Here is a 17749-nt window from a genome sequence, read left to right on the forward strand (position 1 = left end):
TCCTTTGCTGTTGCACTTCTCTTTCTGAGATGATGTTGTGGAAAGGGGGTATTTTTTTTTCTTTACGAGTCTTTTGCATCAAATAAATCTTAGCAACTTTAATAGGGGAAAAAAAAAAGCTAAGCAAACATTATCGTAATAACAATCTCTCAAATAAGAGAAAAAGGAAGCAAGAGCAGAACTGCTGGGTTGGATCATGTCCCTGAATAGTTTTACATAGAATCCTAGTGGCTGCATTTACCAGTTCTTTACAGGCCTCCTGTAGCAACAGACATGCTGGTCCAACTGTTTGTCCTCCCTTGGAAATGGGAGAGCGGTAAGAAAAGCTACTGGACCCCCATTATATTCTTACAGCTTTCAATCAAGCATCACTGGATTTCTTCCCTCAACTTCTCGTTGTGACAATATCTGCTGGTGACTTTCCACTGCTGCTTTTCTTCCTCTAGAGGATCAAAATCCAATTTGGTACTTAAATTACTTTGTTCCACTCCACTGGTCTGTGCCTGGTTTAAAAATCTTCCAGGAGCACTGCTTGTCCTCCTTGCAAGTTCAGACTTTGCTCTTCTCCTATAAACAAACAAACGAAAATCCCAACTCTTCCCCACATCCTCTTTCCAAAAATATAATCTAATCACGATCATTCCTATCAGGAGAATTATTTAGCAGTCTCCAGTCTTAGTACAGCTTTTGTCGAGAAAACTGTAGCTTATACGACTCTGAAGTGTTTATTAGAAAGCTTTCAAAAAGAAATCTTCGTTTCAGGAAAAGAAAAATCGTTCAGTTTAGCAAATACAGACGTTCACAGCACAGAGACTGAAATGGTTAAAAATGATCCTAAGGAGCAAGCAGCTCACAGAGTTAGCAAAAAAATTAACTTTTTCCTTTCTTTTACAGAAAAACACTAATAGCTGCTCTGGTTGCCATACTTAGTAAGACAGAATTTTGTTGTATGTATGTTCTTGGTTTTACCTTTTTTTTTTTTTTTTTCTCTATTGCTCCACACAGGTTTTGATTAGTGCTTCTCCTTGGCTACAAGTGCTTCACTTTGAAATACAAAGCTCTTTTTTAAAAAAAAAACCACCCCAAAAAAACAAAACCCCCAACACCACATCACTGGAGGGAAAATGGGAGGTGATACAGTGCAGCTGCAGCAATCTGGTTCTGCTGTTGTCCTCCCCCATCCCCAAATCCTCTGCATAATTGCAAACTTTAGTCGATGAACCTTTGGCAGGCCTTCTTCCATCGGCAGGCAGTACACCACATGTCTCTGTTCTCCATCCCATAGACCTTCCGACACTTTTTCCCCTCCCCTCTAGGCTTCCTGTCAGAGAGAAAGGGAAGCTTGTTAATGAGATGCTTTCCTAGCTTTGCTTTATCACCCTAAGATCAGGACAACAGTCTCAATGGAGCACAGCAGGCAGAGAACCCCTGGCATTTCAAAGGGATTTGGGTTGTTTTCCAGTCAACTGGGAGCTGATGGAGCAGACAGACCTATAGCCGTGACTCCACAGCTCTGAGGGACCTGTCCTCCTCGCCTGGCTTCTACAGCCTCTGCAGCAGCTGCTGAGCCTGCTCCTCTCCTCCAGAATGATCCCAGGAACATACAGCCCTGACTTCAGCCAGTGACTAAACCCAGGCTAGATAAATGGTACTTTAGCCACGTTAAGTGCCAAGCTGTCAGGGACAGTCATAGCTATTCTACAGCGCAGTCCAGGTCACGCCAAGCAGGAGTCCTCTTTGCTGTAGAGCTGTGGTACGAATATTTTGCATAGCTCTGAGCAGCAGACCTTGACTACCAGCAGGTAGTAGCTATGCAAAAGAGGGGAAAAGCTACCCGCTCCTCAGCTTGCCAGTCCTTCCTGCATGGTTTGCTCTGAGCTCACTGACTGAAAAACAACAAAGTGATTGAAATAAAGTTTTAACCCTTGCCCTCATTTGCAGCACGTTCACGGGTGCTTGTTCTCTGTTGTCCGCAAAGTCAGCAAGGCAGGCAGTGTCTGCTTCTAAAGCTATAACGATTGTCATGTTTTCCATCATATAACCCCATTCAAAAGTTCACAAGTTTACAAAATGATCAAAGTAACAGTTAAAATGGAACTTTTTTTGATTCAATACGTAGCAAGCCAGCAAACCTGAGGAGCAATGCTACAAGAAGTAACCCAATGCTCGCTACAGCAGTGCCATCTGGCCTGGCGTATTTAAATCAAATCACTGTACAGACAGAATTGTTTAGTACCTGTTTACACGCTGCATGGCACACATGGAATTGCCTGGTGATTCCTCTCTTGCATACCTACACATTTTTTGGTTACTGATCATTCGTTAATGGGCACAATCCACGAATTAGGAAGATCCTACGTTTGGTTTGTAGCATATGCAATGATCTGAGAGTCATAAAGAAAATGAAATGTATGAAATGTTCGTTTTGTCTCATTTTAGGGTACAGTCACCTTTAGGACTGTGAGAAATAAGGAGTTTCTTTACTGTAAGAAAGTTAGTGTCACAGTTTGATTTTTTTAACATAACTTTTTGAACACTTTTAAAGCAGGCTCTGGTCAAACATCAGTTAGCTTTAATGGAAGCGAATGTAGCTTATGTCTAGGAAGAAAAGGTATAAAAAGTTTTCCTTTGATCTAATTTATTGTAAGACATGGTTTCTTATAATTCAGTTGAAGCCAAATACCATACTGACTGAATGGTGATGAACACATAAGACAGCCCAGCCTTTCAGGGGAAAAAAGCAAAGCCATGTAATGCAGTTCAGGATGCTTCAGCTGGAGCAGTGCAGCTGGGCAGCGTTGCTTTACAGGGCAACTTAGATCCGCATCTGAACTCCAGACATGCCTGGCACAAGGCCTGCAGTTTTGCTTCACAGTCTGCCTTTTTCATTTCGCAACAACTCATTTCTCCCCCGAACTTTACCTTTGATGGTAATGAAAAGCAAAATAGGTCCCGAACGCTTACTCTGAAGCGTTCTAGTAAGAAACTGCCAGACAACTGCAATCACAGTTGGTGGTGTGGTTTTTCTGTTTCTCTGGCCACTGACATCTTATTTACCCAATGCCTTCCAGGTTCTGAGGCTGCTGGTCTGTCAGCAGGAGCTAATGGTCCCATACCTCAAGCCAAATGCTACTCTAGGCGGTGATGAAAGAACTGTGTGAGACTGTTTCTGCTCTCCACTCCCTGCAGGACGATTATGAGTTGGTGAGACCTGTCAATACAGACAAAAAAGCTGCTTATGAAGAATGTACACATATGAATGCAGTATAAACACTTTTCCCAGAAAATGCAATTCATGATGCATGGTGGCAAGGATACCCAGGAAAGGTTATTACATAGCACACAAACGTAAGTGAGTTGCAGATCTATTTAGAAGCATGTCCATTTAGCATTAGGTACATTATATTAGCTCCATTTTGTTTCCCTGTACTTGCAGTCATCCTAACAGAGCAAACCAGAACAGAGATCAGCATCACTGCAGGTTCTGGGAAATACAGAAAATACATTCATTCTTATTTAAGAACTCTGACCAGCTCTTACAAAAATTTCTTCCAATTTAAGCAGAGAAAAAAACTGGAAAAACAAACTCCGGCCCCTGCTGAGATCAATACCAATAACCCCCTATGAAATAAAGGGATTTCACATGTTGCTCCCATCTGTGACTTGGCATTCTTTGTGGAGAGCAAGGCTTGGAGAAGGGGGTTTGCTGCAGGGCAGTTACAATGCGGCCCTCAGGGTTTTAATGGGAGTACAAGGCAGCCCTTCTGATCAAGGCTGCGAGTAAGATGCACTGGATTATTTCCTTTATTCTGCACTGTAAACCTTCTCAGCAGGTGTCTTCCTTTGTGAATGTTCCCAAGTGAAGGGTGTAGTTTGGTCTGCTGAGACTTTCCAGGCAGCATTATTCGAGTAATAACATGGCATAAAGCTTGGCCTTAAATAATTGCTAAATTACTTACTGCTAGAATTTTATTTTGCTCCTGGGTTGAGGCCACAACCACTTTACATCTAAAACACCAGAAAAAATTTATGAACACTCATTTTTTGTTACGTACAGAACGCAGCAAGCTTCATTTGGGCGTCTGGTGCACGGAGTCACTGCCTCCTGCAGCCAGGAACTGCAGATATTGCCATAGTTCCCTGAACCGCTACGACTTTTCACTCCTGCCATTTTGAAGTCTCATAATATATCTGGAAGAATGGGAACTGACCTCACTTGAAGAGGGTTACTGAATGTGCTTTGATTTTTGATACAAAGTCTATTTTACAGCTACTCCACAGTAGCAAAAAACTAATACTTGTAATGGAGCGCAGACACTCTCAACTTTTACTCTTGGCTGGTAACTACAGAAATTTCTGATTTAACTGCATGTGCAGCTCACACTCTGAACAAGTTTAGACCATTACTGATATATGAAATATATCTCCAAAACTTGAGAGAAATTTCCTCTCTCTCTGCCTGCTTACTATAAGTCATGTTTTATATATCCAAAGACCACACTAGCTATTTCTGTCCTATCACTCCAGGATATTGAGAGCAGCTTGTTGTCTACTTTTTTCCGTATCTTTTATCAATCATTTCTCTTGTTTTACCTAAGAATGATTGAAACACTGAAGATAAAATGCAAAGCAATAACATTTTTCTAGTCTTTGTCATTTACCACACACTGCACGGTTTTCCAGCCATTACCAGCAACCAGAGATCTCCAGGCAATTCTGCTAGGGTTCTTAAGCATTTTAAAAACCAGAATATTTTTATATCTACCACTACTAACTGATACTCAACTTATTCCCTGGTTATCATTGAACTAGAAAGTACTTTGATGGCCTCCTATGTTATAAGCAATTATACTGATTGCTTCCAAACACAGAACAGGCTTGTGCAGTAACTGCAGTGTGCAGACTGCATCTCCCCTCACATTCTCCAGAGAGGGTCTCTGCATGATGGCTTCCACGGATCGGCACACCAAGGCAGCTAAGCTGCACTGAAGTTGAGCTTTGTGTATTTCAATATGCTTTGCAGCAGCTCTAAACAATACCAGTTAGCTGTACTCCTTTATAGGCAACACTAAGAGCAGATTAAGAGGAGGGCGTGAGAAGGCAATCCTCGCCCTCAGAGGCTTTTCACATTTGAAGTGTTGTCTAATGCAGAGAATTAATGTGAAACGATAATGTTTGTTTGAAGGGAGGACCTGGAGTTTCCAGTTACATCTCCTGGGGGAAACTGTGGTTACAGAGAAGATTTATGATCTGTATACATCAGATTATTAAAGATCTCTCCTGTTCAACTTTTCTGGGTCTTATGAGCAGGCAGGTAAAAAGCAGTATCACACAGGGAAGATCATGCTGGCATTCAAGAAGACTTTTCTTCTACATTACATAGAAGTGGAACTATATGGTCATTATGTTAAGTCCTCCAGTACCTCCACCATTGCTCATCCCACTTGCATCATTTAATTCATCCCCCTTGTACATCCCCATGCTGTGCCTCATTTCTTCTCCTAGTTCAGTCTCAAGTGGTAGAGCAAACATGAACTTGTTCTTTCTGCTTCATGCAGAGAATGGCACGCATAGCTGTGCCAACACTCAACCTTCTCTTGCACCTGCAAAGTTATCTTGTGAAAATGGTAAGAAAAAGTGTATTTCCCACCTGCCTTGGGAATCTAACTTATGCCTGATTCAGAGCACAAAGTATAAGGACTTTGGAGGTTCCCTTAATTCTTCTCCTTTATGACTACAAGACTTCTAGATAATGCCTACGATTAGATGCTGCGAATACCCCTGAGCCTAAAGCAGCCATATACTGAACCCTGACTGATCTAGCTGTATGTACAGCTTGTTCTGAGGCGCTGAGGAACTTGCTGATAAGCACACTCACTTTCACAAAGGCCTTTCGGTGCTGCTCTGCTGAAGACTGCCCGAAAGCGAGGACTTAATGCAAGTCATGATGTCTGTCTGAACACCCCAGTTCCCATGAGAGCAAGCAGGGAGTGTTCAGTGTCATCAAAATTCAATGTCCACAGGAATGAATGAAGAAACACTAAGGTGTCAAAAAATCCACAAAAGAAAACTATGTTGAAACTTCATCTCTCTCGCGGACTTAATTGTTGACATACAGGTCTAGAAAGAAGCCTGTTCAAAACCAGGATTCAACAGCCCTCTAATGGGTCAAGGACAGAATGGCCCCATTCCAACATCACTAGTAACGTGAAGAAATGTGTAGACCTACGCAGTTTTGCAAAATCTGTACTTAATCCTGTACTGCTCAGTGGTTTGTCCAGGTCAAAAAAGTATCCCAAAGCCATTTTAGAAAACTACTTGAATAAATATTAAGGGTCAGGCAAAAAGCAATGGTTTGGACTTACTCTCTGAAGTTCCCATGGGTGCTACAGATATGCATCTAATCTCAGGGACCATGTACGTATACTATTGCATGAGTTTACAGTATGCTGGCTCTGTCACATAGTCTGGGCGTAAATAAACCTCGTAACAGAAGGAGAAAGTCCCCTATACTATAGCTTTCCTAAAGTAGTTACACTCAGTGTAAGGGTGGAAATTGACAGAGCCCTGTTTTTATAAGGCAATATCTAATTTAGGTTGAAACAGGAGGAATGAAAACTTCATTTAATATACAGTCATTTAACATCACTTTGCATTTGCACCCTCACTTACTGCACACAATTTTCCACTGCAGGCAAGCCTTTGTAATTCATAAATTATCTCACTGATGACAGACTAGTCAAATGTGTGCAAACCTAGAAGGTGGGGTTTTTTTTGGTTTTTGTTTTGTTTTGTTTTGTTTTTTTGTTTTTTTCTAAACAGCCTTATAAATGTTAGAGATATAAAGGCAGTTCATACGGTTCCCTGAGCGGTTTATAATTCTGCCACCACCACTGCTTCCCCAGGTTTTTGTATTGGGATTATTTTAAAATTGTACTTAAATCATTGGCATCTCCACACAATTCTCAGAAAGTGATTTGGCATTTCTTAAATTCTTTTGAGAACTCTCAACTCTACAGCCACAGATCAACATTGTTGCTCGAACAAGTAAACTCAACACATACGTGACTAATCCTGTCCTCTTAAGTGTCAGATTTACAATGTGGCTAATTGCATTTTTAGATTCCCAACACTCCTGGCACCAATTTCTGCTACTCCACAAAAGGAGCCAGTTTCATAATTACTCCGTATCAACCCCATTGTTGGGAAATCAAATTCTCGAGGAACTTTATGGATAGCACGCTCTGTCAAGGCACTCTAGCTCAAATTGCTGCCAGCATGATGTCTTTCACTGTTAGTTGTTCCTTGATAGAATTTAATAAATATTCATTGGCAGAGCGCAGTGTAATTGATTCAGCCACTTTCACTTCTTATCAGCCCTGCAGGATGCCACAGCCTCTGCAGAAAATCTCCAAGATTTGCCAAAGGTTGACAGTAAGAAGCTTTGGAGATTCACTTGGTGAAGAGAAGGGAGAGAAATAGTATCTCTTATCGCCATGCGTAATATTCACTGTCAGGAGGAAAAAAGCTATATGGTTCTTTGGATGAGCAATGTGCCTTATATAACACATCTTAAAAATTCATAAATTCATGAAGTGTAATATTAAATTAAATGTTATGATATCAAAAAGGCTTATGATTAGAGAATAGCAATTTATACTGAAAAATGCTTTCCAATAAAAATTAGGATATGTTACGTTAATATTTATTTATATTTATTACACAGAAGACCTTCCACTACTCATAAATGCTAGGCACTAGGAGCCTGATCCCTTTGAATGCTTGATAAAGGTTTTTAACTCCCCCTACAGTATCCACACCTATACTGTGTTACATTTAGGACTACTGGAAGTCTACGTTTAAGCAAACATCCCACTTCTGCAGTCCTGTTCGTGAAATTAGGCCTTGTACACTAGCTTTTTTGAAGAAAAGGTGAGAGCTGACTTTACATCTAACACATACGTCTAATACCTCTTCATTAAAATGTGCCAAACTGCAATATCTATTAATACCAAAATGCAATATGTATTGAACATATCTTCTGTATAAAAGTACAGAATTTTCTGATATCAACAGGGACTACATATATGGAGACTTCGCATTTCATCTTGTTTCTTTCAGTTGCCTTTCAAATATGCTTCATCTTCAGAGTTCACTTAGGTAACAGCCCTACTGCTTGAATCCAATTAGCCTGTTAGCATAACCATCACCTTGCTGATTTTCCACCCGGTTTTGTAAGAAATCTCTTAGTGGCACAAAAAGAAGCACATAGTGCCAGGCTCTGCACCTACCAGAATGTTCTTTTGTAAACATAAGAGTTTAAAAAATATATTCTATAGATCCAATTCTCTGCTTGTAGACACTGATACAAAAAAAGGTATCTGTACTGAATTAAAGAGACCGGCAGAAGTGTTAAAATCAGCCATTCTGGCAAAAAAAAAAAAAAATATTTAATTTGTTTCTTCTCAGTACCTGTTATGTCAAACTTACTTCTATCATAAGACACTGTGAAACAAAGCAAAAAGTTCTAAAAACTTATTATTATTTTTTCTTTCTTTTTTTTTGATGTCATTCACTTACTGGAATGCCGGTGAAGGTAACTGGAGGCGACTGCCAAGAGATGCTAAAGCTACTGCCATTGGGAGTGAATTTTGCTGACCCTGGAATGTTCACTGGAGGAGTGGCCTGTGTGAAAAGAAAATATTATTCCAGTAAGAAGAACCATTCCTCTTCCAAAGCATTTCAAGGGATCTTTCATTCCTTGAAACTGTAAATCTATAAAAGACTTTCCGAGGTGGAAAAAATCTGCATGGTGACAAGCATTTTACCCTTATGAGAGATAATCATGGATGAGCCAGTAAGGAAGGGACGTATTTATATATCACTGTTCTTAAAACCTTGTTTAGAGAAAGACAATAGCTCTCACAAGAATCCACACAAAACCCCTAAAATCTAGATCTGATAAAAAACCACACAAAATCAAACATCATATACCCTGGAGTCCCTCCAAGGAAAAGAAACGGAGACCACTGGATGCCTCCGTCTATGGCAGTGATGCTCTGCGGGCTTCCGAGCCTGCTGACAGCTCCAAGAGAATCCAGACAGACACACAGAGTAAACAATCACTGAGCTCCATAAAATATACAAACCTCGCTGAAAGGCATCAAGAAAAATTTGGCAAGACCAGATGGTACCAGTAGTGCTTCATCACAACCCTGTTCAAACGGGAAGGAGTGAATGACCACGGCGCTCCTGCCAGAAAGAACTGGAGACAGCTGGGTGGGGAGTGAGGCAGCACTGCCTCCTCTCAGCATCCCACAAGGATACCAGCTCAAAGCTGGGGTCAGTGTGGCGACTTCCTTGGGTATTCGAGTAAGACCCGCAAGAGGAATCCTAGATGCTGAAAGTGCCCGCCTGTAGTTCCTCTGTAGTTAAATTTAACAGGTGCAGGCACTAGTTTCGTAATGCAACATGAAGTAAGAGAGGTTTAAAATTGCTGTGGGTCAGCAAAATACCATGGTGCTCAATTCTTAGTTTTCTCAGTGCCTAAATATCTACCTCAGACATGATCAGATTTAGACAATCAATTTGTTTCCCAGATGTGCATCTTCTTTCATCACGCACAACTGCCTTTTTCAGGCTAACATCTTAGACAATCTCTTCCATAAGGTAAGCAACCATAACATTACCACGAACTGAAGAGCTTCTATATCCCAATCTCACTTTGCTTAGAGACCTCCATCTAATTTCCAGTTAAAATATATTAATGGTTAATTTATAATTATTTATTGGTGTCAACATTGCCCTTATATCTGAAACAGCACATGCTTGTCCTCTTCCCTTCTCATGTTTGCCCTCTCACTTTCTTCCCAGGCAGCAATCTCATCCTCCCCTCGCCCCTGCTTTGCCCGAGCTGTCAGTCCCTGGGCTGGAGAGGCCCTCCATGTCCTCCCTGCTCTCCCTCTTCACTCCAATCACCTTCTTTCTACCCCTTCTAATTGGAGCCTATCATCCTCAGACTTGGTTGATCAGAACTCTGCTCAGGATTTCAGTTGAAGTTATCCAGGGGTCTTGTACAACGGCATTAAAAATCCCTGTCTCTCCTAGATATTTCTTACCCAAGAAAGCTGACAACTTTTCTTCCCTTCACAGACCTGTTGTTTTTGGCTCACAGTCATTCTGTGCTTGATTAATGAACACAGGTTTCCTCCTCATGTAATTTTCTAACTACGCCAGTTTAGAGCAGAAAAATCTCATTAGTTCCTAAGGTGCAGGACTCTGCATCTTCCACCATTAAATTGCATCCAAAACCTATTATTCTTAAGATCACCCAGTCATGTAAGCATGATATACAAATCCCTGTACTGCTGATGTCTCTTGAGTTCGTTATCACTGAAGTTTATTATAGTATTTGTCTAGTACCAAAATGATTTAATGGAAATGAGATCAGGCCCAAATACAGCTTTTCATTCACCTCCACTAATAACATTCAATAGCCCTTTCAAAATAACTCACTGCTGTTCTCCCTGACTTCCCAGCTCCCTCTCCTACACTAAATTTAGTCTCTAGCCTAACCAATACAGCCTATGTGTTTTAAGATCAAATGCTCTCCTTGAATCCAGAGGGATTTGTTCTTCTGTACTGCTTCTTTGTTGTTTACAAAGCTAACTTGTCCAAGGAAAATGTTAGACTGTTCTAGCATAATTTTTCTTTGGGTTCCTCCATTGCAGTTCACTTCATTTACTCTACTTTTCACGATTTCTTCAGTTATTCTTCTAAATCTTTCCTCATCCATAGGACCGGCTCAGAGAAGAGAGTTAGGACTTGCCTGATCACTTCCCCTTTACACCTTTCTTACTAGAGGTATTATATGTGTCGTTTTCCAGTCATACAGTAAATGGCAATTCACAGATCCATTTAGGATTCCTGTGACCCAGCTTTGGGTTCCATATTTTTCTCTCTTTTTTAACAGGAATCCTGGGATGAACATTATTCAGCCTCCCTTATCTGAGTTCCTTGAGCTATGAATTTTGCTTCTTCACTCCCAATGAAGTTATTTCCACTTTCATACTCTCATTCGTACGAGATGTTGTCTTCATCACTGCATTCCCATTCAATACTTTGTTTCAGTTTTGATACAGGTAATATTTTTATTAGAAGTAAAGAAAGTTTTGAAATTCTGTATGTGGCTCACTCCAGCAAGCAAACTGCAGGAAATCTGGTGGTATTAAATATGCTGTCATCACCTTCTCTTCTATTCCCTTTTACACAACAGATTAGTCACAAGAATGCTTAAATGCTACGAGTGAAATCTGGGCTCAATTCCTCCTCTTGCTGATGAGAGCTGAATCTCCACCTTGCCTCCCGGAGAGTGCTCTTCTTGCTGGGCCAGAGGGACCCTAGCACAGGATGCCACTGACCTGCTCTGCAGAGGCTGCCTCCTTTGCAAGGGCAACCTGAATGCTTGAGCAGGGACCCCACCTCCTGCTTCCAACTAGAAAGCCTTGAACAGTGTGGCCTGTGTCACTCCTCGCTGCTGAAATGAAGTACTGAAACCAGAGCAACTCGAAAAGGAGACAGGGCTCAGACAGTTGTAGTCTCGTGTCGTGGAATTCATCAGTTCAAATCCAATTCAAGCAGCTTAAACACCTGAACTAGGATTTCCTTAGGCAAGTGCTTTACTCAAAGGCTGCTTATAAAAAAGGATTGAGTGAAACTCCAAACTGCAGTGAAGACTGTTACGACTGCAAATCCCAAATGAAGCGAGACTCTTCTCGGCAGCCTAGACTTGGTGCCTCACTCTGGGAGAGGCGGGGCTCAAGCTAGACTGAGAAGAAAGTCTTTCTCCTAGCTGGCTTGGTCCCCAGGTTGGTGTGCTACCTGATACAGCTCCCAGCTGAGATGCCAAGCTTCTGCCCATGCCTTCCACTGTGCACAAGAGTCTAAAACAAGCCTGTGAATTCTGTGTGGTTCCTTCTGCCCTTTTAGTGGGTCTGCTCCAGACACATAACAAAAAGGTTTCATATGCACAATGCTGTATACAAAAGTTATTGCATTTGATAAATTTAAGAGAGTTCAATTCTCCGGTGCATGCACAGGTCATGGACCACACTACTTCAGAGCCTCTATTCTTTTCTCATATGGTATCCAGACCAAAACATGTCAAATTTTAGTACACTTTTAAAATTAATGCTTTCTGTCTGAACCTAGCTGGAAGTTTTTGGAATAGCAGTTTTTGGATCTGATTGGATTTTTGCCATTTGCAAAGCATTACCTCTAAGAGTAGGAGGATACCATATGCCTTTTCATTCTTCCTGCTCTACTTCACCTATGCAAACTGACATCTCACACTGTACAAATAAAGGGAATGAATTGTTCTGGCATCCCTTGGGTACTTGCCTACAGACACATCCAGTACAAGCAGAGCTGAAATGAAGACTCTGGGAGGGATTTGGATGACTGAATGAGAATTTTTACAATGCAGGACACCACATCTGAGCACATCACCTTGGGCCCTCCTTATGGTCAGCGGAGAATTAACAGTCGGATACACAGAGCAACCCTTCTCAACCTGAAGTATGCACCTACGTGTGGCTGGATAAATAGCACCCCAAAATCCACCGGCTACGGTGGGAGCACAAACAAACAAACAACTAGCTCAGAAGTGGACATCTAAATTGAAATGAGACGAATCCCTCGGGCTGCCCTGAAAACTCTTCAACCCATTGAAACTAGACTTGGCTTTTTAAAACCTAGACATTGTGATCTGAGATTTCTTTACACATCTATGACATTAGTGTAATCAATGGAGTTCGCTCTCACTAGTGTTACCTGGTAAGCATGGTCCGTGTGTACGAGGTAGAGGTTGGTAGGAGCTGAGCGGCTCAGAGGTGTCATCAATTTAGTCTCAGTTTTGGCACAGGAAGTTTCAGGACGGATTGCATCTTGGGTGGGAAAGGAAGGAGGAGATGCTAGAGATGGAGACACTGGGGAAAGACTGCTTAAGCCATCAGCTACTGAGTCCGTGTTGAGCCTGATTTCTGTATAGTAAAAATCCTCCTCTCCATCACTATAGTCAGACTCTCCTACACGTCTGTATCAAGACAAAGAATGAAGGACTGATTAAATGAAAGCAAGAACCCCAAAGTAAAATTTAAGTTCTAGATGCATGAGCAAATATATTCATACTGACAATAAATTAATATTCCCAGTTTCAACCCTACCTACTTTATCAGCATTCTTGCTGCAGGAAAGGGGCAGAGGAAAAGAAAATCATCTAGTCTGAAGGGAAAAGAAGAAGGAATTAGAATTTTTTTCTCTCTGTGTTATTCTTGACTAATTCTTTGACCTTGGGGCAGATGTTTAACTTCTATGCTTCAGCTTAAATACCAGCTTCTCATTCCTAACTACTGAAGTTAACAAAAATCTCAATGCACTTTGACTTCAGAAATCACAGAGCAGCCACAGAGGGATGGGTAAAGATAACAAACACGGACAAGATATACTTCACTAATGTTAGGGCAAACAATATGTAATCTTATCATAGGTTACTTAATTAAACCAAATATAGTTATGGCCATGGGTCACCGCAACTTTCCTTGGCATAACAGAAGAAGCTGCTGCAAAACAGTCTCACCATGCAACTCACTCAGACACAGGCAGAGAAAGGACATACACAGCATGGCTAGCCAGTGCAGGATTTTCTGGTCCTACTCTCCAGAAGCAGACTTACTGAAGGAGGAGATGTAAAAGGTCTAGTTGCCCATGCATCCCTGGCACTATCTGCTGCGTGTTTGAGTGCAAGTGCTGGGAGCGAAGCAGCGCAGTCAAAGCAGTAGTTCCCAGTAGGCTATATCTTATCTTGGAAGTCCAAAACAAACCACTATTTTAGCACATTCACAATCCACATGCTATATAGATGTAACTCACAGCTCATAAATGTGTATTTTCTCCTGAATCTTCCATATGGGAAATCTGAGAGCCCTAAGTGTTCTCCTGCCTGCATGTCCATATCAGGGCCTCTCTTTTTCTAGGCATGCATCACAAAACCAGCCCCTAGCCAGTTCTTCAGCCTGCTTGCCCGTATACCTTTACCTGTGGTCCTCTCACCACCTTACTCAATAGAACTTGTTAAGAGAGCATGGGTTCAGCAGGTTTTAAATGCTCTACCAGAAGTACCATCCATCCAACCGTAGCCAGTCCCTCATCAAAACTCCTCTCTCTGGCAAAGTGACAAACTACAAATTCCAGGGAAGTTCTGCTCTTTACTTCTCCCTCTCCCATACCACGAAAAGGATGTCCTCGTAATATACAGGACAAAGCAACATTCGTAACTGCATTCTGAGAGAGATTTTCTCTGTTTCTGATAGCCTCACTCTTCAGAGACTAAGCCCAACAGCAATTACTATGAACTTTGCAAGACTCTCCTGAGCTCCACACCAGATTACTTCCTCATGGCCACCTTAATTTTTAAGCACTGGGTAACCTAGGCTTACACAATAGAGATGTATTTCCACATACCTAATATGTGAAGACCATGAGTCCCCACTGTAACTATATACGAGACAGCTAGATCCCTCTGCGAGTTGCACAGGAGATTTCAGTTGCAAACTAAAGCTCTGCAACAAGCTTGTGTCATACAAGATTCATTCGGTTTTGCTTCTAGTCCAACTAACATATACGTGGAATTGCAGCTCAGTTTCTTTTTCTTAGGTTTCTTAGGTTTGGGGGGGTTTTTTGAGTTAATTTGACTCAGAACTAGCACAAGCACCTGATCCGATGTGAAACAAAGCTGGAAAGTATTCATGCGAGACCCTGAAACCTGCTGTCTTTCGCACAGCGTCAGCCTGGACGTGACATGTGGATAGCACATATGAAGTAAATGCCACTGAGCTGCGCTGCCGTTAGGGAAGTGCAGTGTGACCTAGAGCTGTATTTGACCTTCTAGTAAAGTTCACAAAAGTTCAGGAAAGAAAGTGCCTCGCTGTTGGAATAAATTCCTGTTCACCTTGATGCACTACTCTGCAATTTCCTCAGAAACCTAGGGATCTAATACAGAAAAGCCATGGACAAGCCAGTTCACCCCTCCGGCCAAGTGCGACTGTTCCCCTTCTATACCAAATCCTTTAGACTTCCGAAGAGACTGCTCTCTTACCCAAGGTGAATGGTCCGTATGTGTTTCTGTATCCCTGCAGCTGTGCTCAGTACCTTCCCACAGTTTTTCCACAGGCATTTGAACATCACCTTCATTGAGTTCTGGAATTATGAGTAGAGCAACATTAGTTGCATGGAACATAGAAAGAAAATCAAAACACCCAAAACAGATATACAGTTACAAAACACTGTGAAGGTTCAGAGCCTCTAACTCTGAATCTGTAACGATGTAATAGTCTCTGTCAACAGTGTCATCCTACTGAACTGAGGAGAATCCCAGTGAAAAGCCACAGGAGCAACTTGTGCCAAAACTGTACCTCTCTCTGCTCTTTGCAATGGCTTTTTCATTGTAAGTTCCAGTTCCTGTTTCCCCACTAAAGAAAGCAGATGATATAAAAACTTCCTACACCTCTTTGGAGCCTTTCAAAGAACAACCGATGAGGACTTATCGCTTAATGTAAGGCATCTTCTTAAATTAAGATCTTCTTAAATTAAGATCTTCCTAAAGCAAGCTCTTATGAATATTTCTGCTCATCAATTTTGCAACACAGAAAAAATATTGTGCCAGAAAACCGTAGCTTCGCAATGACAATATTCACCCATGAGCTGGCAAAACCTGCTTTTATTTCATTCAGAAGCTGCTGTGACCCTTACTTGGACAAGAGAATGAGAAGCCATCTGGCTGTGTTCAACTAAAAGAATATGTGTATCATCTAATTTTAATATTCTTGTTATAGTCTTTAATATAACTTCATCGGCCTAAACTGAGTTATCATTGATTTAGAGCGCAGACAACAAGGCTATAACCAGCCCAATCTTCAATATTTTGAAGACTGGAGAAAACTGGTCTTAATTTAAAGCACAGTATGTGGTAACAAACAACACAGATGTTGCAGAACTGTATAGATTTTTTTTAAAGCTAATTTTACCCCAAAATGAAATCTACTTTATAAACCTTAAATAAAAAAAAAATCTAAATAATTTGTAATTCTCAAAAATAATTTTCTTCATTACAGAATAATTTTCTTTATTATTAAAGAAACATGAGGAAGAGCTTCAAAATACTGTATTATTATCCTGTAATTTTAGTTACATGTAAGATTAAATGAATATATTCATATAAAGCTCAATTTAAAAAAAAGGGAACAAGCACATCCTTAGAGTTAAGTACACGCTTCTCTGTGTCTTGAACAAAAGCTGACTTGGTGCTTTCTTCAATTTGGACCCTTTGGAACTGCATGCCAGTGGATGGTAAGTTTCAGCATTTGCTAGAAAGACAATGATTAGAATATAATTTTTAAAAATCTCAGCTGATGGGCTTTTTAAAATACAAGTTGATTGTAGTAGCATGTTCTCATAGTTCCTTGGCAGTTTAACATCTCCTGTTTGAAAATATGGATGCTAAGGGCTTTAAGATTTGAGGTACCTGATCATATTGTTTGTATGAAAATCTACTGTGGAATAAATTGCATAAATTCCCTCTGTAATTTTTTGATCTGATAATACAACTACCATTCAAACAGATACAGAACTCTCTTTTCTTAAAATTAAATGTAATCTATCTAGCAAATTCTGACAGATAAATTTCTTACTTTTATAACATAATATTAAATACTATCATCAGTTTGAAAACCCACAACCAACCACAGCGACAAGATCAACACCATGCTTATCAGTTACATCTTAGGAATTCTGATGTGACATCATGAACACCATATGAATCTTTATGAACACAGAATGGTTTAACATTGATCTCCAGTTTGATGGTAAAACCAATCTCCTAGCTCCACTGTGGTTTTAGCTTTATTGTCAGTGTAAGGACTCTGCAAAACCCCAAGCGTTTTAACATAACCAAATGAAATCTCACTCAGTACAAATACAGAATATAAACCATGCTTCTGTTTCTGACTAGTCAAAAAATTGCCTAATCCAGTTCAATAATTTATTCAAGAAAATAATGGAACATAAATGCTTTGGTGAGGAATAACAACATTTGCAGAAACTTTTAAGCAAACAACTTTCTCAATGGGAAGTGGCTACTAACACGAGATTTTACAAACGTGAAATGGAAGAAACTTTAATGAGTAAAAGTAAGGTTACTGATCACTCTATTTCCACGCTTATTCCTTCTGATTTTTGCAGCCCCGAAGAAGAAATAACCTGAACATTTTTATTTCAGCTTCTAAAGGTGCGAAGCTGTACTCAGACAAAATCCCATGTTGGGGCATGAGAATAAAAAAGCCTGCAGGAAACGCAGTTCATTTATAAAACAAAGTTTGGCAAGTAATGTTATTATTTATCTAAATTAAACATTTGCCATACAGAGCAACATCCCTGCAAAACAGAACAGAGAGTCCAATAGATCTGTGGTGGGCACATAAACAGAAATACATAAACGCAACTTACGTAACAATAAAGATGGCAGCTGCAAACCCATCTGTCTCATCACAGCTGAGCAATAAGAGCAATGCTAATAAGCTGAACTTTAACTGAGAAGTAACAGGCCAACCAGCACACTTCTGCATTCTTACTCCTCCTGTCCCACACCCCCCAAAATCACCTCTTAGTTTAACAGTCAGCTCTAACTTCTAATTTG

The 17749-nt window shown here is 40.6% G+C and overlaps 1 protein-coding gene across 1 annotated transcript in view; it reads right to left on the reverse strand.

The window, feature by feature from the left end:
* Positions 1-648: 648 nt before the first annotated feature.
* ZNF704 (zinc finger protein 704) overlaps positions 649-17749 on the reverse strand; it is an 89248-nt gene continuing 72147 nt past the window's right edge. The window contains exons 5-9 of the mRNA XM_068397309.1: positions 15155-15255; positions 12832-13093; positions 8581-8685; positions 3117-3211; positions 649-1321 (exon numbers count right to left, since the gene is read on the reverse strand). Of these exons, the coding sequence (XP_068253410.1) occupies positions 1210-1321; positions 3117-3211; positions 8581-8685; positions 12832-13093; positions 15155-15255 (675 nt within the window). The 3' untranslated portion in view covers positions 649-1209. The remainder of the gene's footprint in view (positions 1322-3116; positions 3212-8580; positions 8686-12831; positions 13094-15154; positions 15256-17749) is intronic.

This window comes from Nyctibius grandis, chromosome 3 (genome assembly GCF_013368605.1).
Source record: "Nyctibius grandis isolate bNycGra1 chromosome 3, bNycGra1.pri, whole genome shotgun sequence".
Taxonomy (NCBI): Eukaryota; Metazoa; Chordata; class Aves; order Nyctibiiformes; family Nyctibiidae; genus Nyctibius; species Nyctibius grandis.